The following is a 24,065-nucleotide window of genomic DNA, read 5'->3' as shown; positions in this document are numbered from 1 at the left end:
ATAAAGACCATATATGACAAGCCCACAGCCAACATCATCATCAATGGTGAAAAACTGAAAGCATTTCCTCTAAGATCAGGAAAAAGACAAGAGTGTCCACTCTTGCCACTATTATTCAACATAGTTTTGGAAGTGCCAGCCATGGCAATCAGAGAAGAAAAACAAATAAAAGGAATCCAAATTGGAAAATACGAAATAAAACTGTCACTGTTTGCAGATGGCATGATACTATACACAGCAAATGCTAAAGATGCCACCAGGAAAATACTAGATGTAATCAATGAATTTGGTAAAGTAGCAGAATACAAAATTAATGCAGAGAAAGACCCCAAATAGTCAAAGCAATCTTGAGAAAGAAAAATGGAGCTAGAGGAATCAGGTGCCCTGACTTTAGACTATACTACAAAGCTACTCTAATCAAGACAGTATGGTACTGACACAGAAATAGAAATACAGATCAATGGAATAGGATAGAAAGCACACAGATAAACCCACTCACATATGGTCACCTTATCTTTGATAAAGGAGGCAAGAATACACAATGGGGAAAAGACAGCCTCTTCAATAAGTAATGCTGGGAAAACTGGACAGCTACATGTAAAAGAATGATATTTGAACACTTCCTAGAAAGAATATGAATATGAAAAAAAAGAACACTCCCTAACACCATATCCAAAAATAAACTCAAAATGGATTGAAGATCTAAATGTAAGGTCAGACACTATAAAACTCTTAGAGGAAAACATAGGCAGTACACCTATGACATAAATCAAAGCAAGATCCTTTTTGGCCCACCTCCTAGAGCAATGGAAATGAAATTAAAAATAAACAAGTGGGACCTAGTGAAACTTAAAAGCTTTTGCACAGGAAAGGAAACCATAAACAAGATGGAAAGACAACCCTCAGAATGGGAGAAAATATCTGCAAACAAAGCAACTGACAAAGGATTAACCTCCAAAATATACAAGCAGCTCATGCAGCTCAATATCAAAAAGAAAACAAAAACAAAGAAAAACCAAATCCAAAAATGGGCAGAAGACCTAAATAGACATTTCTCCAAAGAAGATATACAGATTGCCAACAAACACACGAGAACATGCTCAACATCACTAATCATTAGAGAAATGCAAATCAAAACCACAATGAGGTATCACCTCACACTAGTCACAATGGCCATCATCAAAAAACCTAGAAACAATAAATGCTGGAGAGGGTGTGGAGAAAAGGGAACTCTCCTGCACTGTTGGTAGGAATGAAAATTGATACAGCGACTATGGAGAACAGATGGAGGTTCCTTAAAACACTAAAAGTAGAGCTACCATATGAACCAGCAATCTCACTACTGGGCATATACTCTGAGAAAACCATAATTCAAAAAGAGTCAAATATTGTATATTAATGCATGTATGTGGAGCCTAGAAAAATGGTACAGATTAACCGGTTTGCAGGGCAGAAGTTGAGACACAGATGTAGAGAACAAACGTATGGACATCAAGGGGGGAAAGCCGCTGGGGGGTGGGGGATGGTGGTGTGATTAAAAAAAAAAAAGTCACGTACCCCAATGTTCATTGCAGCACTATTTACAATAGCCAGGACATGGAAGCAACCTAAGTGTCCATCAACAGATGAATGGATAAAGAAGATGTGGCACATATATACAATGTAATATTACTCAGCCAGAGAAAGGAACGAAATTGGGTTATTTGTAGTGATTTGGATGGACCTAGAGTGTGTCATACAGAGTGAAGTAAGTCAGAAAGATAAAAACAAATACCGTATGCTAACACATATATATGGAAAGTAAAAAAGTGGTACTGATGAACCTAGTGGCAGGGCAGGAATAAAGATGCAGACATAGAGAACGGACTTGAGGACACTGGGGGAAGGGGAAGCCGGGACGAAGTTAGAGAGTAGCATTGACATATATACACTACCAAATGTAAAATGGATGGCTAGTGGGAAGCCGCTGCAGAGCACAGGGAGTTCAGCTTCATGTTTTGTGACGACCTAGGGGGGTGGGATAGGGAAGGTGGGAGGGAGATGCAAGAGGGAGGGCATATTGGGATATGTATATACGTATAGCTGATTCACTTTGTTCTACAGCAGAAACTAACAACATTGTAAAGCAATCATACTCCAATAAAGATATTAAAAATAAAAGATTTGTGTGGTTCAACAATATTTAGTACAAGTCTGCAACAAGAAGAGCAGAGTGGAGATTTACCTGACCTGATATTAAGGCAAATTACAAACCGTTAATAATTCGAAGAATGTGATACTGGCAACGCAGCAAGTAGGCAATGGAACAAAATAGAATCCAGGAATGGACTCAAGAATATACAGGAACTTGGTACCTAATAATGGTGGTAACACAAATCAATGGGGAGAGAACAGGTCATTTAATAAACGGCGTTGGGAAAACTGGCTTATTATGTAGAGAAAATAAAATTAGATCATTTTATACAGCATATACAGAATAAATACTCACTATATTAAAGACCTTACATGGAAGGCAACATTATAAAACTATAATGTAAACAGTTACATTATAGTTACAGAAAAAGTAGACACATCTTTATGACCCAGGGGTAGGGAAGAATTTATTAAATAAGATCCCCAAAGCACACACCATAAATGTACAGATTGATGGGTTTGACAAAATCAACTTAAATACTTATTGGTTAGGGGTAAAGTGTACTGATATCTGCAAATTACTTGGAAATGCATCAAAAAGGATGGATAAATGGATGGCTAGAGATGGAGAGAGGGATAGTTATATGGTTATATGGTATAAAGCTGTTAATTATAGAATCTAAGTGTGGTCATATGAGTGTTTATATGGTTATATGGTATAAAGCTGTTAATTACAGAATCTAAGTGGTGGTCATATGAGTGTTTGCCATCCTATCCTTCCAACTTTTCTGTGTGTTTTTTTTTTTTGGCCACGCCACATGGTGTGGCATGAGGGATCTTAGTTCCCTGACCAGGGATGGAACCCACGCCCCCTGCGGTGGAAGGGTAGAGTCTTAACCACTGGATCGCCAGGGAAGTCCCACTTTTCTGTATGTATGAAATCATAATGAAAGGTCAGTGAGAATGAAATACTTTTGTTCTAAAAAGGATATTGTACATAAATTTCTAAAAAATTGTGGCTGACTGGAAAAGATATTTGACACATGTACACACAGATATAGAAAAGATATTTGCTTTATTTGTATGTTTATTTGTTTAGGGTATATTATGTATTGAAGGTTTAACATACAGTCTTGTTAAATTGTCATTTATATACAGATTGCTAAATTGCCCTAAAGAAAGTTGAACCAAATTTACATTTGCATAAAGATAGCCAGTTGCTGTCACCATTGTCACTTCTTGGGTATTGTTCTTTTTTTCTTTTTTTAATTGGGGTATAGCTGTTTTACAATGTTGTGTTAGTTTCTGCTGTACAGCTAAGTGAACCAGCTATATGTATACATATATCCCCTATTTTTTGGATTTCCTTCCCATTTAGGTCACCACAGAGCACTGAGTAGAGTTCCCTGTGCTATACAGCAGGTTCTCATTAGTTATCTATTTTACACATAGTAGTGTATATATGTCAATCCCAATCTCACAAGAAACTTCTGTAATCAGAAAGAAAAAAGACAAGTAACCTAAAAGAAAATTTGCAAGATAAATAGGCACTTCAGAGAATGTGAAAACAAATGGCTAATATATATAAAAAAGAAGATCAACCTCATCTGTAGTCAAATAAATGCAAATTAAAATAAAAGATACTACTTGAAACCCACTGGATTAGCAAAAATTAAGAAGTTATAAGATATCAGCCCTGGCAATAATATGAAGAAATAGAAACCCTTATGCATTCTTCATAGGACTATAAATTTAGAACCAATATAATCTAGAGCAATTTGGCCATATTTGGCAAAAAATCTATATGCATATTTACAGGATCCAGGACTTCAACTCCTAAATACATACTTCAGATAAACTGACACAGGAACACAAAGATACAGAGACATCTATGAAGATATTCCCTGTAGCACTGTTTGCAATATCCCAGAACTGGAAACAACTATCAAACAACAAATAAAGTCCATGATATAAGTAATTGTTGGAATATAATTCAGCAGTCATCAGGAACGAACCATATACGAATACAGAAAGATCTACAAAATAACACTGAGTGAAAAAGTAAGAAATAGAATATGTACAACACAGTATCTTTCATGTTAAAAAAGGAAAAAATCTACACATATAAACATCACTATAGATTGTGCATGCACATATATATATATATATATATATATATATATATATATATATATATATAAATATATGGAAGATGGCTTGGAGGGACACACATCAAATACCCAAGAGTGGATAACTATGGGTAGAGAGAAGGGGACTGAATCAGGAAGAAAGGCTGAAGGGGACAAAAACCAAATATAAAACCAAAAATAAAAGAGCGTTTATGCATGGGCTGATGATGACAGATCATAAACTGAGGAGACTATCATAGCAATTGATTTCCAATGTTTCTGAAGTCTAAAGTAAACATAAAACTTCCCCACCTCAGAATACCATAAAAACCACGTGCTTAAAGGAAATGTCAAAAAAAATAAAATAGAAATGAACTGACCACTTCCCGGTCACATGGCTTACCGGAGTACACAGCACATGAGCAGCAGATGGGTGGGGACGTTAGCCGGATTGAGCATACTGGGTGTGTCTGACTTCATACAGGCCAGGAAGGCACGCATCCTTCTGTTCTTGTCCTCAACTGCTTTGCCTAGCCAGAGCTTCTTGAGGTTTGGGCAAGTCCATTCCCGAAATGTCAGGGCAGACACCAGCTCAGGGGTTTGAGGTGACTTCCCTTTATAGGCAGACCACTCTTTAAGGATCACTGAAGGAACTAGAAAACAGAAATTGAGGAAAAACTGGCTATAGAGACTCTGAGCATTTCTGCAGCTGGTCACAATTGACAGAAACCATCACACTTCAACATCTTTGTATTTTCTGTCACTATAATTTTTATTGTTAGCAGTAGTAACAGCAGGAGTAGTAAGCATTTATTAGATGCTTGGTATGTATTAAGTATTTTACATATAAATGTAAATCTTACTTACTCTTCAGAACAAACCTGAGAGAGAAGCATTATGACTATATTATCACAAAACACAGTGCTCATTTTGCAGGTGAAAAAAGGAATCAAAGCTCAATGGTCACACAGCTCTACAGTCACACAGCAGTCCCCCACTTATTTGCAGGGAATAAGTTCCAAGACCCCCAGTGGATGCCCAAAACCATGGACAGTACCGAATCCTGCAATATACTATGTTTTTTCCTATACCTACGTACCTATGATAAAGGTACGTAAGAGATTAACAACAATAACTAATAATAAAATAGAACAGTTATAACAATATACTGTAATAAAAGTTATGTTAAAGTGGTCTCTCTCTCTCCAAATATCTTATTGTACAAATTTAATGCCATTTCCATCTTAACTAAGCACTTATCGTGTACTGTGTCCATAACTTTTGCAGTTCGAGATGCGATAGCAAAACTAGCACAAATTTCTTTTTCCTTCTTCACAATTTCACAGACAGAAGACTCATTCTTACCATAGATCTTTTTGTTCTTACTATAGATCTCAGTAACGTCAGCATATGATATTTTTTCTTCCCTTATTAAGTTGAGAACTTTCACCTTTTCACTTAAAGGAAGCACTTTACAGCTTCCTTTTGGCATATCTGAATTGCCAGCATCACTACTCTTGCACTTCAGGGCCATTATTAAGTAAAATAAGGGTTAATTGAACATAAGCACTGAGATACTGGGACAGTTGATTTGATAACCCAAACAGCTACTAAGTGACTAACAGGCAGCATACGCTGAACAGAGGAATGTTTCACATCCTGGGTGGGAGGGAGCAGGATTATGCGAGATTTCATCACACTACTCAAAACAGTGTGCAATTTAAAATTTATGAATTGGCTGCGTGCCCACCCAGCCCCTATTATAGTCCGAGATAAAGAACGCAAGATTAAAATGGAAGTCTCCACTATACCCTGACATCCCTTTTGCAGTATCCCAGTGGTCACACAGACCAAGCCTGGTACAAGCAGGGGGAGACCGTGCCCAGGACTGGAGGTGAGCATTCTAAGATCAGTAAGGTTCCGAGCTGCCGGAGACTCCAGTTCCTGTCTTGTTGCTCCACCATCCCTCGGGCATGGTCCTCGTCTGAATGAATATTTGACCACATGGATGGATAAATATTCCAGCCAGGAGGACTGAGATACTTTTCCATTATAGGTTATTACAATATATTGAATATAGCTCCATGTACTATACAGCGACACAGAAAGAGAAGAAGGAAAATTAGACATCAGGAAAGGCGCCGAATGTAAGACAGCAAACAGACACAGTGAAATCTAAACCAGGGTCAGTGACTTTCTTTCCAAGTTGGGTCCTCAATGGAGGGCCCTAAACGCCGCCTGCCCCCTGGCAGAAACATCACAGATTTCTCAGAAGTGGCTTTGAGGCTTTTCAGAGGCTCGGAGATGATCCTTTGGAGCTCAGGGGGCGCCTTCAAGATGGCAGAGGAGTAAGACGTGGAGATCACCTTCCTCCCCACAAATACATCACAACTACATCTATATGTGGAACAACTCATACAGAACACCTACTGAACACTGGCAGAAGACCTCAGACTTCCCAAAAGACACCTCAGGTGACTTACACGCAGAGGCAGGGCCAAATCCAAAGGTGAACCCGAGGAGCTGTGTGAACAAAGAAGAGAAAGGGAAATTTCTCCCAGCAGCCTCAGGAGCAGTGGTTTAAATCTCCACAATCAGCTTGATATACCCTGCACCTGTGGAAAACCTGAACAGACAGCGAATCATCCCAAAACTGAGGCATTAGACTTTGGGAACAACTGTAGACTTGGGATTTCCTTTCCGCATATAATTTGTTTCTGGTTCTATATTTATCTTAGTTTAGTATTTAGAGTTTATTATCATTGGTATATTTGTTTATTGATTTGGTTGTGCCCTTCCTTTTTTATTTTTTATGTATACATATATAGATAGATTTATTTATTTTACTTTTTCTCTTTTTGTGAGTGTGTATGTGTATGCTGCTTTGTGTGATTTTGACTGTATAGCTTTGCTTTTGCCACTTGTCCTAGCGTTCTGACTGTCCGTTTTTTTTTTTTTTTTAAGTATAGTTTATAGCACTTGTTAGCATTGAAGGATTTGTTTTTGGGTTTGGTTGCTCTCTTCTTTCTTTTTTTAATTACATTTTTATTTTTAACAATTTTTTCTATTTTAATAACATTATTTTATTTGTTTAGTTTTCATTCTTTCTTGCTTTCTTTTTTCTCCCTTTTCTTCTGAGCTGTGTGGCTGACAGGGTCTTGGTGCTCTGCCCAGGTGTCAGGCCTGAGCCTCTGAGGTGGGAGAGCCGAGTGCAGGACATTGGTTCACCAGAGACCTCCAAGCCCCATGTAATATCAAACAGCAAAAGCTCTGCCAGAGATCTCCATCTCAATGGTAAGACCCAGCTCCACTCAACGACCAGTAAGTTACAGTACTGGACACCCCATGCCAAACAACTGGCAAGACAGGGACACAAACCCATCCATTAGCAAAGAGGCTGCCGAAAATCATAATAAGTTCACAGACACCCCAAAACACACCACCGGACGTGGTCCTGCCCACCAGAGAGACAAGATCCAGCTTCAGCCAACATAACACAGGCACCAGTCCCCTCCACCAGGAAGCCTACACAACCCACTGAACCAACATTAGCCACTGGGGGCAGCCACCAAAAAAAATGGGAACTACGAACCTGCAAGCTGCGAAAAGGAGATCCCAAACACAGTAAGTTAAGTAAAATGAGATCAGAGAAAACACAGCAGATGAAGGAGCAAGGTAAAAACCCATCAGACCAAACACATAAAGAGGAAACAGGCAGTTTACCTGAAAAAGAATTCAGAGTAATGATAGTAAAAATGATCCAAAATCTTGGAAATAGAATGGAGAAAACAGAAGAAACGTTTAACAAGGAGCTAGGAGAACTAAAGAGCAAACAAACCATGATGAACAACACAAAAAAATGAATTAAAAATTCTCTAGAAGGAATCAATAGCAGAATAACTGAGGCAGAGGAAAGGATAAGTGACCTGGAAGATTAAATAGTGGAAATAACTACCGCAGAGCAGAATAAAAAAAAAAAGAATGAAAAGAATTGAGGACAGTCTCAGACACTTCTGGGACAACATTAAACGCACCAACATTCGAATTATAGGGGTCCCAGAAGAAGAAGAGACAAAGGGACTGAGAAAATATTTGAAGAGATTATAGGTGAAAACTTCCCTAATATGGGAAAAGAAATAGTCAATCAAGTCCAGGAAGTGCAGAGAGTCCCATATAGGATAAATCCAAAGAGAAACATGCCAAGACACATATTAATCAAACTATCAAAAATTAAATATAAAGAAAAAATATTAAAAGTAGCATGGGAAAAACAACAAATAACATACAATGGAATCCCCAAAAGGTTAACAGCTGATCTTTCAGGAGAGACTGCAAGACAGAAGGGAGGGTGGCAGGACATATTTAAAGTGATGAAAGGGAAAAACCTACAACCAAGATTACTCTAACCAGCAAGGATCTCATTCAGATTCAACAGAGAAATTAAAACCTTTACAGATAAGCAAAAGTTAAGAGAATTCAGCACCACCAAACCAGCTCTCCATCAAATGCTAAAGGAACTTCTCTAGGCAGCAAACACAACAGAAGGAAAAGACTTACAATAACAAACCCAAAACAATTAAGAAAATGGTAATAGGAACATACATATTGATAACTATCTTAAATATAAATGGATTAAATGCTGTAACCAAAACACAAAGACTGGCTGAATGGATACAAAAACAAGACCCATATATATGCTGTCTACAAGAGACCCACTTCAGGCCTAGGGACATATACAGACTGAAAGTGAGGGGATGGAAGAAGATATTCCATGCAAATGGAAATCAAAGAAAGCTAGAGTAGCAATTCTCATATCAGACAAAATAGACTTTAAAATAAAGACTAATTACAAGAGACAAAGAAGGACACTACATAATGATCAAGGGATCAATCCAAGAAGAAGATATAACAATTGTAAATATTTATTCACCCAACATAGGAGCACTGCAAAACATAAGGCAAATGCTAACAGCCATAAAGGGGATGTTGACAGTAACACAATCATAGTAGAGGACTTTAACACCCCACTTTCACCAATGGACAGATGATCCAAAATGAAAATAAATAAGGAAACACAAGCTTTAAATGATACATTAAACAAGACAGACTTAATTGATATTTATAGGACATTCCATCCAAAAACAACAGATTAGACTTTCTTCTCAAGTGCTCATGGAACATTCTCCAGGATAGGCAATACCTTGGGAGACAAATCAAGCTTTGGTAAATTTAAGAATATTGAAATAAAGTATCTTTTCTGACCACAAGGCTATGAGACTAGATATCAATTATGGGAAAAAAATCTGTAAAAAATACAAACACATGGAGGCTAAACAATACACTACTAAATAAGCAAGAGATACTGAAGAAATCAAAGAGGAAATCAAAAAATACGCAGAAACAAATGACAATGAAAACACAACGACCCAAAACCCATGGGATGCAGCAAAAGCAGTTCTAAGAGGGAAGATTATAGCAATACAATCTTACCTCAAGAAACAAGGAACATCTCAAATAAACAACCTAACCTTAAACCTAAAGCAATTAGAGAAAGAAGAACAAAAAACCCCCAAAAGGTAGCAGAAGCAAAGAAATCATAAAGATCAGATAAGAAATAAATGAAAAAGAAATGAAGGAAACGAGAGCAAAGATCAATAAACTAAAAGCTGGTTCTTTGAGAAGATATACAAAGTTGATAAACCATTAGCCAGACTCAACAAGAAAAAAGTGGAGAAGACTCAAATCAATAGAATGGGAAAGGAAAAAGGGGAAGTAACAACTGACACTGCAGAAATACAAAGGATCAAGAGAGATTACTACAAGCAACTATATGCCAATAAAATGGACAACCGGGAAGAAATGGACAAATTATTAGAAAAGCACTACCTTCCGAGACTGAACTACGAAGAAATAGAAAATAGAACCAGACCAATCACAAGCACTGAAACTGAAACTGTGATTAAAAATCCTCCAACAAACAAAAGCCCAGAACCAGATGGCTTCACAGGCGAATTCTATCAAATGTTTAGAGAAGAGCTAACACCCCTCCTTCTCAAACTCTTCCAAAATATAGCAGAGGGAGGAACACTCCCAAACTCAGTCTAGGAGGCCACCACCAACCTGATACCAAAACCAGACAAAGATGCCACAAAGAAAGAAAACTACAGGCCAGTATCACTGATGAACATAGATGCAAAATTCCTCAACAAACTATTAGCAGAGGCCAACAGCAGATTAAAAGGATCATACAACACGATCAAGTGGGGTTTACCCCAGGAATGCATGGATTCTTCAATATATGCAAATGAATCAATTTGATAAACCATATTAACAAACTGAGGGAGAAAAACCATATGATCATCTCAGTAGATGCAGAAAAAGCTTTTGACAGAATTCAACACCCATTTATGATAAAAAAAACCCTCCAGAAAGTAGGCATAGAGGGAACTTAGCTCAACATAATCAAGGCCATATATGACAAACCCAAAGCCAACATCATTCTCAATGGCAAAAAACTGAAACCATTTCCTGTAAGATCAGGAACAAGACAAGGTTGCCCACTCTCACCACTCTTATTCTACATAGTTTTGGAAGTTTTAGCCACAGCCATCAGAGAAGAAAAAGAAATAAAAGGAATCCAAATCAAAAAGAAGAAGTAAAACTGCCACTGTTTGCAGATGACACGGTACTATACATAGAGAATCCTAAAGATGCTACCGGAAAACTAGTAGAGCTAATCAATGAATTTGGGAAAGTAGCAGGATACAAAATTAATGCACAGAAATCCCTTGCATTCCTATACGGTAATGATGAAAAATCTGAAAGTGAAATTAAGAGAACACTCCTATTTACCACTGCAACAAAAAGAATAAAATATCTAGGAATAAACCTACCTAAGGAGACAAAAGACCTGTATGCAGAAAATTATAAGACACTGATGAAAGAAATTAAAGATGATACACACAGATAGAGAGATATACCATGTTCTTGGATTGGAAAAATCAACATTGAGAAAATGACTCTACTACCTAAAGCAATCTACAGATTCAATGCAATCCCTACCAAATTACCACTGCCAGTTTTCACAGAACTAGAACAAAAAATTTCACAAATTGTACAGAAACAAAAATACCCTGAATAGCCAAAGCAATCTTGAGAAAGAAAAACAGAGTTGGAGGAATCAGGCTCCCAGACTTCAGACTATATTACAAAGCTACAGTAATCAAGACAGTATGGTACTAGCACAAAAATTGAAATATAGATCAGTGGAACAGGATAGAAAGCCCAGAGATAAACCCATGCATATACGGTCACCTTATCTTTGATAAAGGAGGCAAGAATATACAATGGAGAAAAGACAGCCACTTCAATATGTGGTGCTGGGAAAACTGGACAGCTACACAGAAAAGAACGAAATTAGAACAGTCCCTAACACCATACACATAAATAAACTCAGAATGGATTAGAGACCTACATGTAAGACCAGGCACTATAAAACTCTCTGAGGAAAACATAGGCAGAACACTCTATGACATAAATCAGAGCAAGATCCTTTTTGACCCACCTCCTAGCGAAATGGAAATAATAACAAAAAAACAAATGGGACCTAATGAAACTTAAAAGCTTTTGCACAACAAAGGAAAACATAAACAAGATGAAAGATAACCCTCAAAATGGGAGAAAATATTTTCAAAGAAAGCAACTGACAAATGATTAGTCTCCAAAATATACAAGCAACTCATGCAGCTCAATATCCAAAAAGCAAACAACCCAATCCAAAATTGGGCAGAAGACCTAAACAGACATTTCTCCAAAGAAGAGATACAGATTGCCAACAAACACATGAAAGGAAGCTCGACATGACTAATCATTAGAGAAATGCAAATGAAAACTACAATAAGGTATCACCTCACAATGGTCAGAATGGGCATCATGAAAAACAATCTACAAACAATAAATGCTGAAGAGGGTGTGCAGAAAAGCGATCCCTCTTGCACTGTTGGGGGGAATGTAAATTGATACAGCCACAATGGAGAACAGTATGGAGGTCCCTTAAAAAACTTAAAATAGAACTACCATATGACCCTGCAATCCCACTACTGGGCATATACCCTGAGAATACCATAATTCAAAAAGAATCATGTACCACAATGTTTATTGCAGCTCTATTTACAATAGCCAGGACATGGAAGCAGCGTAAGTTTCCATCGACAGTTGAATGGATAAAGAAGATGTGTCACATATATACAATGGAATATTACTCAGCCATAAAAAGAAGCGAAACTGAGTTATTTGTAGTGAGGTGGATGGACCTAGAGAGTGTCATACAGAGTGAAGTAAGTCAGAAAGAGAAAAACAAATACCATATGCTAACACTTATGTATGGAATCTAAAAAAATAATTAAAAGGTTCTGAAGAACCTAGGGGCAGGACAGGAATAAAGACACAGACATAGAGAATGGACTTGAGGACACGGGGAGGGGGAAGGGTAAGCTGGGATGAAGTGAGAAAGTGGTATGGACATATATACATTACCAAATGTAAAATAGACAGCTAGTGGGAAGCAGCCCCACAGCACAGGGAGATCAGCTTGGTGCTTTGTGTCCACCTAGAGGGGTGGGATAGGGAGGGTGGGAGCGAGACACAAGAGGCAGGAGATGTGGGGATGTATGTATATGTATAGCTGATTCACACTGTTATACAGCAGAAGCTAACACACCATTGTAAAGTAATTATAGTCCAATAAAGATGTTAAAAAAACAGAAAAGAAAACTTATGAATTGTTTATTTCTGGAATTTTTCATTTAATATTTTTGAATCATGGTTGACCTTGGGTAATTGAAACCATGAAAGAGAAAACAAGGATAAGGGACTTGGTACTGTATTTTGAAAGTCATTTCTTAAGTAGATGTACCAGGCTAGGCAAGGAAAGAAGTCCAAGGTAGAATCATATGAATACCTGGCTTCATAACAGACTATAGGACACCCCAAAAGACTTAAAAGAATACTACAAAATTCTCAAGAAAACATCTTTTAGATTTATGAAGGTGTAACAGACAAGGAAAACATGGCTTCTGTCTACTTCTAGTGTACCTCAGGCTCCTAAGCTATATCTTCTTTTATTTAAGTCTTTTAGTATCTACTCAGTTACCAAAGCTAGAAACCTGGAAGTCATCCCAGACTCCTTGCTGTCCTTCACCTTCTACACTGGTTATTTCAAAGGTCCCGCTGATTCTACTGTCTTATCATGCCTTTTATCTGTCCCTTTTCTTCATCACAAGAAATATTGTTGAGGTTCAGATCTCAAATAATAACAAAAGGGTCATCTTTTACCTTGCAAGAGTCTCCAGACTGTTGTCCCTGCTTTCATCTTGTCCAGTTCCTCTCATACCCATACTCTACAACCACTAGAATGATCTTTTTAAAAAAACCTTTTAGTTTCAAATAATTATAGATTCACAGGGAGTTGTGAAGATAGTAGACAGAAGTCCTGTGTACCCTTTATCTAGTTTCCCGCAATGGTTATATCTAAAATGATTATAAGGACTTCCCTGGCAGTACAGTGGGTGAGACTCCACACTTCCACTGCAGGTGGCACAGGTTTGATCCCTGATCAGGGAACTAAGATTCCTCCACGCAGTGTGGCCAAAAAACAAATAAAATAAAGAAAAATAAAATAAAATGATTATAATACAATATCAAAGCTAGGAAACTGACATTGGCACAACTATGTGTATAGTTCTGTGTCATGTGTAGATTCATATAACTACCACCACAATCAAGATACAGAACTATTCCATCACCACAAAGTTCTCCCCTGTGCTACCCCTTTTATGGTCACACCCAGTGCCCTCCAGCACCATCCTTAATCCCTGGCAACTACCAATCTGTTCTCTATCTGTACAATTTTGTCAATTTGAGAATGTAACATAAATTGAATCAGTATCCAACCTTTTGAGATTGGCATTTTCACTCAGCATAATGCCCTTGAGAGCTATCCATGTTGATGCATATATCAATAGCTCATTTCTTTTTTGCTGAGTAATATTCCATGATATCTAGGTTGTGTCCAGTATGGGGCTATTACGAATAAAGGTGGTATGAATATTTGTGTGTAAGTTCCTGCATGAAAATAAGTCTTCATTCTCTGGGATAAATGCCCAAAAGTGTGAGTGCTACACACTTATTTTTAGTTTTAAGTAACTGCCAAATTATTTTCCAGAGTGGCGGTACCATGTTACATTCCCACCAGCAAATTATGAGTGATCCAGCTTTTCCACATCCAATCCAGCCTGCTGTATTATCACCATTATTCATTTTAGCCATTCTGATAGGTATGTCGTGACACTTCATTGTGGTTTTAATTTGCATTTTTCTAATGGCTAATGATGTTGAACATCTTTTCATGTCTTTATATTCCATATGTATATCTTCTTCAGTGAAATGTTTGTGCATGTCTTTTGCTGATTTTCTAATTGGATTATTTTTATATTGTTCAGTTTTTTTTTGTTGTTGTTGTTTTTTTTGTGGCACGCGGGCCTCTCACTGTTGTGGCCTCTCCCGTTGCAGAGCACAGGCTCCGGACGCGCAGGCTCAGCAGCCATGGCTCATGGGCCCAGCCGCTCCGCGGCATGTGGGATCCTCCCAGAGTGGGACACGAATCCGTGTCCCCTGCATCGGCAGGCGGACTCTCAACCACTGCGCCACCAGGGAAGCCCTGTTCAGTTTTTTTTAAGTGAATTTCCTCTTTATTATTCTTGAGTAGAAGCTTATATTATATCTGAAATGACATTAAGGAGAATAGATAAATACAGATATAGATACATATATAGATAATCTAAGGCTCCTAAGACTTTATTATTTTTAAATGAGCATTAAGTCAAAGTTCATAATTATTTTGTACAAATAAGTGTCATCAGACTAGTTAAATGGTGGTTTTTTTAACATCTTTATTGGAATATAATTGCTTTACAATGTTGTCTTAGTTTCTGCTGTATAGCAAAGTGAATCAGCTATAGGTATACATATTGTTCAGTTTTGAGTTCTTTCAGATACTTGCTTTCAGAGTATTTCAGATACTAGTCTAGATATGTAGTACTTGTTCACCTATGGATTTCCAATTGATCCAGTACCACTTGTTAAAAAGACAACCTTTCTTCCACCAAAGTGCTTCTGTGGCTTTGTCAAAAATCAGTTGGCTGTACTTGTGTGAGGCTATTTCTGGGTTCCCTATTCTGTTCCATTTGTCTATATGTCTATATATCACTGCCAGTACCACACATTCTTAATTACGGCAGCGACATAATAAGTCTTGTAATCAGGTAGAGTGACTGCTTCCAATTTATTATTCCTTCTTAAAAATGTTTTAGCTATTCTGGTTCCTTTGTTTTTCCATATAAATATTAGAATAATCTTGTCTACATACACACAGAATCCTGCTGGCATTAGATAGAAATTGTGTCAAACCTGTATACAATTAATTTCTGTTGAATCAGTAGTAAAAATAATTCCCAACAAACAGAAGTCCAGGACCAGACAACTTGATAGTGAATTGCACCAAAAATTTAAAGGAGAGCTAACAACTATCCTTCTCAAATGATTCCAAGAAATTGAAGAGCAAGGAACGTCTCCAAACTCATTCTATATAAAACAAAAATATCCTCCAGGAATAAAGGGGAAATAAAGACATTCCAGATGAAGAAAAAACTTTTTTAAAAGCAGACCTACCCTAAGAAAATGACTAAAGGTACTTCTCTACACAGAAAAGAAATGATAAAAGAAGGAATCTTGGAATATCAGAAAGGAAGAAAAAACAATGGAAAGAACAAAAATATGGATAAATACAATAGATTTTCCTTCTTCTCTTGAGTTTTCTAAATTACACTTCATGGTAAGCAAAAACCATAATACTGTTTAATGTGGCTCTGAATGTCTGTAGAGAAAATATTTAAGACAATTATTAATGGAGGAAGGTAAAGAGATGCAACAGAGGTCAGGTTCACTTCACTTGAACTGGTAAAATGTCAACACCAGTAGACTGCAATAAGTTATGTATATACAATGTAATACCTAGTAAATATACTGAAATAGCTATACAAAGAGATATACCAAAAACATATAGATAAATAAAAATGGAATTCTAAAATAAGTTCATGTAATCCATAGAAGGGAAGAATAAGAAAACAGAGATATGAAAACCAGAGAAAACAAACAGAAGCAAAAATAAAATGACAGACTTAAGTCCTAACATGTCAGTAATTACATTAAATGTAAGTGGTCTAACAACACCAATTAAATACAGAGATTGACAGACTGGATAAAAAAACATGACCCAGGGCTTCCCTGGTGGCGCAGTGGTTGAGAATCTGCCTGCCAATGCAGGGGACACGGGTTTGAGCCCTGGTCTGGGAAGATCCCACATGCCGCGGAGCAACTAGGCCCGTGAGCCACAACTACTGAGCCTGCGCATCTGGAGCCTGTGTTCCGCAACAAGAGAGGCTGCGATAGTGAGAGGCCTGCGCACCGCGATGAAGAGTGGCCCCCGCTTGCCTCAACTAGAGAAAGCCCTCGCACAGAAACGAAGACCCAACACAGACAAAAATAAATAAATAAATAAAATTTAAAAAATGACCCAAATATATGCTGTCTACAAAACATTCACTTCAAATATAAATGATATTGGTAGGTTGAAAGGAAAAGAATGGAAAATAATATACCATGAGAACATTAATCAAAAGACAGAAGGAAAGGCTATATTAATACCACATTAAGTACACTTCAGAGCAAAAAAACTGCCAGGGACAGAGAGGGACATTACAAAATGCTAAAAGGGTCAATCCACCAAGGAGACATAGCAATCCTAAATGTGTGTCACCAAATAACAGAGCCACAAAATACATGATGCAACAACTGACAGAAATGAAATGAGAAATAGACACATCCACAATTATAATTAGAGACTTCAACCCACCTCTCAATAATGGGTAGATCAACTATACAGAAAATCAGCAAGAATACAGAACTCAACACCATCAATGAACAGAATCTAATTGACTCTTACAGAATATACAACAAGAGTATAATACATGTTCTTTTCACATGCCCACAGAACATATGCCACGATAGATCATATCCTGGGCCATAAAACAAACTCCAATAAATTTTAAAGAATTGAAATCATACAAAGTATATTCTCAGGCCACTATGGAATCAAACAAGAAATTAACAGAAAGATAACAGAAAAATCTATAAATACTTGGAAAATAACAAAACACTTGTATATAATTAATGGGTCAAAGAGGAAGTCTCAAGGAAAAGAAAGAAATAATGGAACTAAATGAAAATAAAAATACAGAATATTAAAATTTGTGAGATGGAACTAAATAACTGCTGAGAGGGAAATTTATAGCACAAAATGCTCACATTTAGAAAAGAGGAAAAGTCTTTAATTGATCATCTAACAAGAAGAGGAGCAGAAAGCCAAACCTTCAGCAAACCAAGGAAAGAAATAATAAGGATAAAATCAGAAATCAATGAAATTGAAAACAGAAAAACAATAGAGAAAAAAAATCAATGAAACAAAAACCCGGTTCTTTGAAAAGAACAATAAAATTGACAATATTATAGCAAGACTGCAAAGAAAAAGAGACAGAAGACACAAATTGCTAATATCAAGAATGAGACAGGATATCACCACAAAACCTGCAGATATCAAAAGAACTGTATGGGAATACTGTAAACAACTCTGCACACATAAATTTGACAACTTACGCAAAATAGACCAATTTCTCAAAAAATGCAAGCTACCAGAACACACCTAATATCAAGTAGATAATTTGATTAGCCCTATAAATTTTTATGAAATTTAATTTAAAACTTCACACACACACACACAGACACACACAAAACCTGGCTCAACTGGTTTCACTGGAGAATTCTACTAAATGTTTAACAAAAAATTAACATCAGTTGTCACAATTGTCACAATCAAGGATTGTGTAGACAATCCTTTTAGAAAATAGGAGTGAACGCTTCTGAACTATTTTTATAAAGCCAGTATTATGCTGATGCAAAAGCCAGATAAAGACAGTACATAAAAGTACTTCAGACTGATATTCCTCATCAATATAGATGTACAAATTCTTAACAAAATATTAGTCAATAGAATTCAGCAATATATAAAATGAATTATACACCGTGGCCAAGTAGGGTTTATTCCACGGTTGCAAGGCTGGTTCAATACTTGAAAAATCAATGTAATCCACCATACAAACAGGCTAAAGAAGAAAAATAATATAATCATCTCAGTGGATGCAGAAAAACATTTGATAAAATTTGACAATTGCTCATGATTTAAAAAAAAACTCTCTGGGAACTTCCCTGGTGGTCCAGTGGCTAAGGCTCCGTGCTCCCAATGCAGGGGGCCTGGATTCAATCCCTGATCAGGGAACTAGATCCCACATGCTGCAACTAAGAGTTCACATGCCGCAACTAAAAGATCCCTTATCTCAACTAAAGATCCTGCATACCACAATGAAGATCCCACATGCTGCAACTAAGACCCAGTGCAGCCAAATACGTAAATAAATAAATATTAAAAAAATAACTCTCTGGAAACTAGGAATAGAAGGGAATTTCTTCAACTTGATAAAGAACATCTACAAAAAAACCTCCTACTAACATTGTACTTAATGGTTTAAGACTGTATGTTTTTCTCTTAAAATCAGAAACAGGGCTAGGATGTCTGCCCTTACCACTGCTCTTCAACATATTACTGGAAGTTCTAGCCAGTGTAGGAAGGCAAGAAAATGAAATAGAAGGCATACAGATCAGAAAGGAAGAAATAAAACTGACCCTAACTGCAGATGACATATAGTCCATGTAGAAAATCACAAGAAATCTACAGCAAAACTCCTAGAAATAATGTGAGCTGAAGACTACAGGATACAAAATAAACATACAGAAATTAATTGTATTTCATTTTTTATTGAAGTAAAATTGACTTAAAATATTATATTAGTTTCAGTTGTACAACATAGTGTTGATATTTTTATATATTACAAAATGATCACTCCAATAAGTCTAGTTACCATCTATCACAATACAAAGTTATTCCAATATTATTGACTATATTCCATATGCTATATACTATGTTCCCATGACTTATTTATTTTATAACTGGAAGTTTGTACCTCTTAATTTCCCTCACCTATTTCACTCATCTCCCCATACCCCTCCCTCTGGCAACCACCTGCTTGTTCTCTATATCTGTGAGTCTGTTTCTAGTTTGTTATATTCAATCACTTATTTTTTAGATTCCACATATAACTGAAATCATACAGTATTTGTCTTTCTCTGCCTGACTTATTTCACTTAGCATAATACCTTCTAGGTTCACCCATGTTGTCGCAAGTGGCAAGATTTAATTCCTATTTTATGATAAAAAAATATTCTACTGCATATATATACCATTTCTTCTTTATCCACTCATCTGTCGATGAAAGCTTAGGTTGCTTCCATATCTTTGCTATTGTAAAAAGTGCTGCAATGAACATAGGGGTGCATATATCTTTTCAAATTAATGTTTTTGTTTTCTTCAGATAAATACTCAGATATGGAATTGCTGGATCATATGGTGGTTCTATTTTTATTTTTTTGGAGGAATCTCTACACTGTTTTCCATAGTGGCTGTACCAATTTACATTCTCACCAACAAGGGTTCCCTTTCCTCCAATCTTCCTACACTATTGGTTGGAATGTAAATTGGTACAACTATTATGGAGAACAGTACGGAGGTTCCTTTAAAAACTAAAAATAGAACTACCATATGATCCAGCAACCCCACTCCTGGGCATATATCCGGAGAAAACCATAATTCAAAAAGATACAGGCAACCCAATGTTCACTGCAGCATTATTTACAATAGCCAAGACATGGAAGCAACCTAAATGTCCATCAACAGAGGAATGTATAAAGATGTGGTACATATATGCAACAAAATATTACTCAGCCATAAAGAAGAATGAAATAATGCCATTTGCAGCAACATGGATGGACCTACAGATTATCATAGTAAGTGAAGTGAGTCAGAGAAAGACAAATATCATATGATATCACTTATATGTGGAATTTAAAAAGATGACACAAGGGAATTCCCTGGTGGTCCAGTGGTTAGGACTCAGTGCTTTCACTGCTGGGGCCCAGGTTCATTCCCTGGTCAGGCAACTAAGATCCCACAAGCTGTGCAGAGTGGCCAAGAAAAAAAAAACCAAGGATGACACAAATGAACTGATTTACAAAACAGAAACAGACAAACAGACTCACAGACTTTGAAAACAAACTTATGGTTAACAAAGCAGAAAGGGAAGGGTTGTGGGAGAGGAATAAACTAGGAGGTTGGGATTAAAATATACACACTACTATATATAAAATTGACAATCAACAGGGACCTATTGAATAGCACAGGGAACTCTACTCAATATTCTGTAATAACCTATATGGGAAAAGAATCTGAAAAAGAATGGAGATAAGTATATGTATAACTGAACCACTCTGCTGTACACCTGAAACTAACACAACATTTTAAATCAACTATACCCCAATATAAAATAAAAATTAAATTAAATTTTTAGAAAGGGTTCCCTTTCCTCCACACCCTTGCCAATATTTGTTATTTGTTGTCTTTTTGATAATAGCCATTCTGAAAGGTGTGAGGTGATATCTCATTGTGGTTTTGATTTGTATTTCCCTGATGATTAGAGAAGTTGAGCATTTTTTCACATGCCTGTGAAAAGATGGCATCTGTATGTCTTCTTTAGAAAAATGTCTATTCAGAGCCTATGCCCGTGATTTAATTGGGTTGTTTGTTCTTTTGATGTGGAGTTGTATGCATTCTTTGTATATTTTGGATATTAACCCATCGTTGGATATATCATTTGCAAATATCTTTCTCAATTCAGTAGACAGCCTTTTTGTTTTGTTGATAGTTTTATATGCTGTGCACAGAGTTTTTGGTTTGATGTAGTCCCATTTGTTTATTTTTGCTTTAGCTTTCCTTGCATGAGGAGACATATGCCAAAAAATATTGCTAAGACTGATGTCAAAGAGCGTAGGGCCTAGGTTTTCTTCTAGGAGTTTTATGGTTTCAGGTATTACATTTAACTCTTTAATCCACTGCCATGTAGCTATCTAGTTTTCCCAACACCATTTATTGAAGAGGCTGTCTTCTTCCTCATTGAATATTCTTGTCTCCTTTCTCATAGATAAATTGCTGATATAACTATGGGCTCATTTATGGGCTCTCCATTTGGTTCCATTAATCCACATAGCTGTTTTCTGTGCCAGTATCATACTATTTTGATTATTGAAGCTTTATAGTATAGTTTGAAATTAGGGACTGTGATGCCTCCTGTTTTGTTCTTCTTTTTAAAAAATTTTACAATGTTGTGTTAGTTTCAGATGTACAGCAAAGTGATTCATGTTTATACATATATACATTATATATATATAACTATTATAATATACTGTATATAATATACTGTATAATATATAACTATATATAACATACATAATATATATAAAAATACGTTCTTTTTCAGATTCTTTTCCCATATAGGTTATTAGAGTACTGAGTAGAGTTCCCTGTGCTACACAGTAGATCCTTGTTGATTATCTGTTTTATATACAGTACTGTGTATATGTTAATCCCAACAACCTAATTTATCCCTTCCACCCAACCTTTCCCCTTTGGTAACCATAAGTTTTTCAAAGTCTGTGAGTCTGTTTCTGTTTTGTAAATAAGTTCATTTGTGCCATTTTTTAAGATTCCACGTATAAGCAGTATCACATATTTGTCTTTCTCTGTCTGATTTACTTCACTTATCTCTAGGTCCATCTATATTGCTGCAAATGGCATTATTTCATCCTTTTTTATGGCTGAGTAATATTCCACACTATGTGTGTGTGTATACATATATATATGTATATATATATACCATATCTTCTTTATACATTCCTGTGTTGATGGACATTTAGGTTGCTTCCATGTCTTGGCTATTGTAAATAGTGTTGCTACGACCATTGGGCTGCATGTATCTTTTTGAATTAGAGTTTTCATCTTTTCCAGGTATATGCCCAGGAGTGGGATTGCTGGATCATATGGTAGTTCTATTTTTAGTTTATTAAGGAAAAATCTCCATACTGTTCTCCATGTTCTTTTTTAAGATTGTTTTGGCTACTTGGGGTCTTCTGTGTTTCCATATAAATTTTAGAATAGTTTGTTCTAATTCTGTGGAAAATGTCATTGGTATTTTGATAGTGATTGCATTGAATATTTAGATTACCTTGGGTAGTATGATCTTTTTGACAATATTAATTCTATTAATTCTTCCATTCCATGAGCATTGTATATCTTTCTATCTGTTTGTGTCATCTTCAATCTCTTTCATCAAAGTCTTATAATTTTCTGAGTACAGGTGTTTTACCACCTTGATTAGATTTAGCCCCAGGTATTTTAATCTTTTTGATGTGATTGTTTATTGGGAGTTATTGATTACTGATTCAATTTTATTACTGCTAATTGGCCTGTTCATATCTTCTATTTCTTCCTGATTCAGTCTTGAGAGATTGTACATGTCTAGGAATTTATACACTTCTTCTAGGTTGTCCATTTTATTTATTTATTAAAAAATTTATTGTATATTGGAGTGTAGTTGATTAACAATGTTGTCTTAGTTTCCGGTGTACAGCAAAGTGATTCAGTTATACATATACATGTATCTATTTTCTTTTTCAAATTCTTTTCCCATTTAGGTTATTACAGAGTATTGAGCAGAGTTCCCTGTGCTATACAGTAGGTCCTTGTTGGTTATACATTTTAAATATAGCAGTGTGTACATGTCAATCCCAAACTCCCAATCTAACCCTCCCCCGCCAGCCTTCCCCCCTGGTATAGGCTGTCCATTTTATTGGTGCATAATTGTCCATAGGTATCTCTTATGATCTTTTGCATTTCTGTGGTGTTGGCTGTAACCTCTCCTTTTTCATTTCTGATTTTATTGATTTGGGCCTTCTCTTTTTTTCTTGATGAGTCTGGCTAAAGATTTACCAATTTTATCATTTCAAAGAATAAGGTCATAAGTTCATTGATCTTTTCTATTTTTTTTTTTTAGTCTCCATGGCATTTATTTCTGTTCTGATCTATATTATTTCTTTCCTTCTATTACCTTTGGGATTTTTTCTCTTCTTTTTCTACTTTCTTTAGGCATAAGGTGACGTTGATTGAGATTTTTCTTGTTTCTTGAGGTTAGCTTGCATCACTATAAATTTCCCTCTTAGAACTGCTTTTGCTGCATCCCACCATAGATTCTGGATCATTGTGTTTCTATTTGCATTTGTCTCCTAGTTTTATTTGATTTCCTCTTGAATTCTTCAGTAACTCATTGGTTGTTTAGTAGCATATTGTTTAGCTTCCATGTGTTTGGGTTTTTTTGCAGGTTTTTTTCCTTGTAGTTGACTTCTAGTTTCATATTGTTGTGGTTGGAAACGATGCTTGATATGACTTCAGTCTTCTTAAATCTACTATGACTTGTTTTGTGGCCCAGCGTGTGATCTATCCTGTAGAATTTTCCATGTGCACTTGAAAAGAATGTGTATTCTGCTACTTTTGGATGGAACTTCTATATACCTACTAAGTCCATTTGGACTAATGTGTCATTTAAGGCCAGTGTTTCATTGATTTTCTATCTGGATGATCTGTCCATTGATGTAAGTGGGGTGTTAAAGTCCCCTAACATTACTGTGTTA

General features: G+C 36.3%; 1 protein-coding gene across 11 annotated transcripts in view; it reads right to left on the bottom strand.

The window, feature by feature from the left end:
• FAM120C (family with sequence similarity 120 member C) overlaps positions 1 to 24,065 on the bottom strand; it is a 139,087-nt gene that overhangs the window by 61,860 nt on the left and 53,162 nt on the right. For 9 of the 11 annotated variants that reach the window (XR_012329216.1, XR_004524581.2, XM_019943562.3 and 6 more), the window contains one exon: positions 4,666 to 4,915. Coding sequence is in view for 9 of the 11 variants with exons in the window: in XM_019943562.3 (XP_019799121.1) it covers positions 4,666 to 4,915 (250 nt within the window). In the remaining 2 variants the exon portion in view is untranslated. Of the gene's footprint in view, positions 1 to 2,384; positions 3,624 to 4,665; positions 4,916 to 14,873; positions 15,043 to 24,065 lie in introns of those variants that run through there. The other 2 variants (XM_019943567.3, XM_019943568.3) reach the window with 2 other exon arrangements.

Source organism: Tursiops truncatus, chromosome X (assembly GCF_011762595.2).
Source record: "Tursiops truncatus isolate mTurTru1 chromosome X, mTurTru1.mat.Y, whole genome shotgun sequence".
Taxonomy (NCBI): Eukaryota; Metazoa; Chordata; class Mammalia; order Artiodactyla; family Delphinidae; genus Tursiops; species Tursiops truncatus.
Note: the sequence above shows the minus strand (reverse complement) of the source record. Positions and strands in the feature narration are given on the sequence as shown.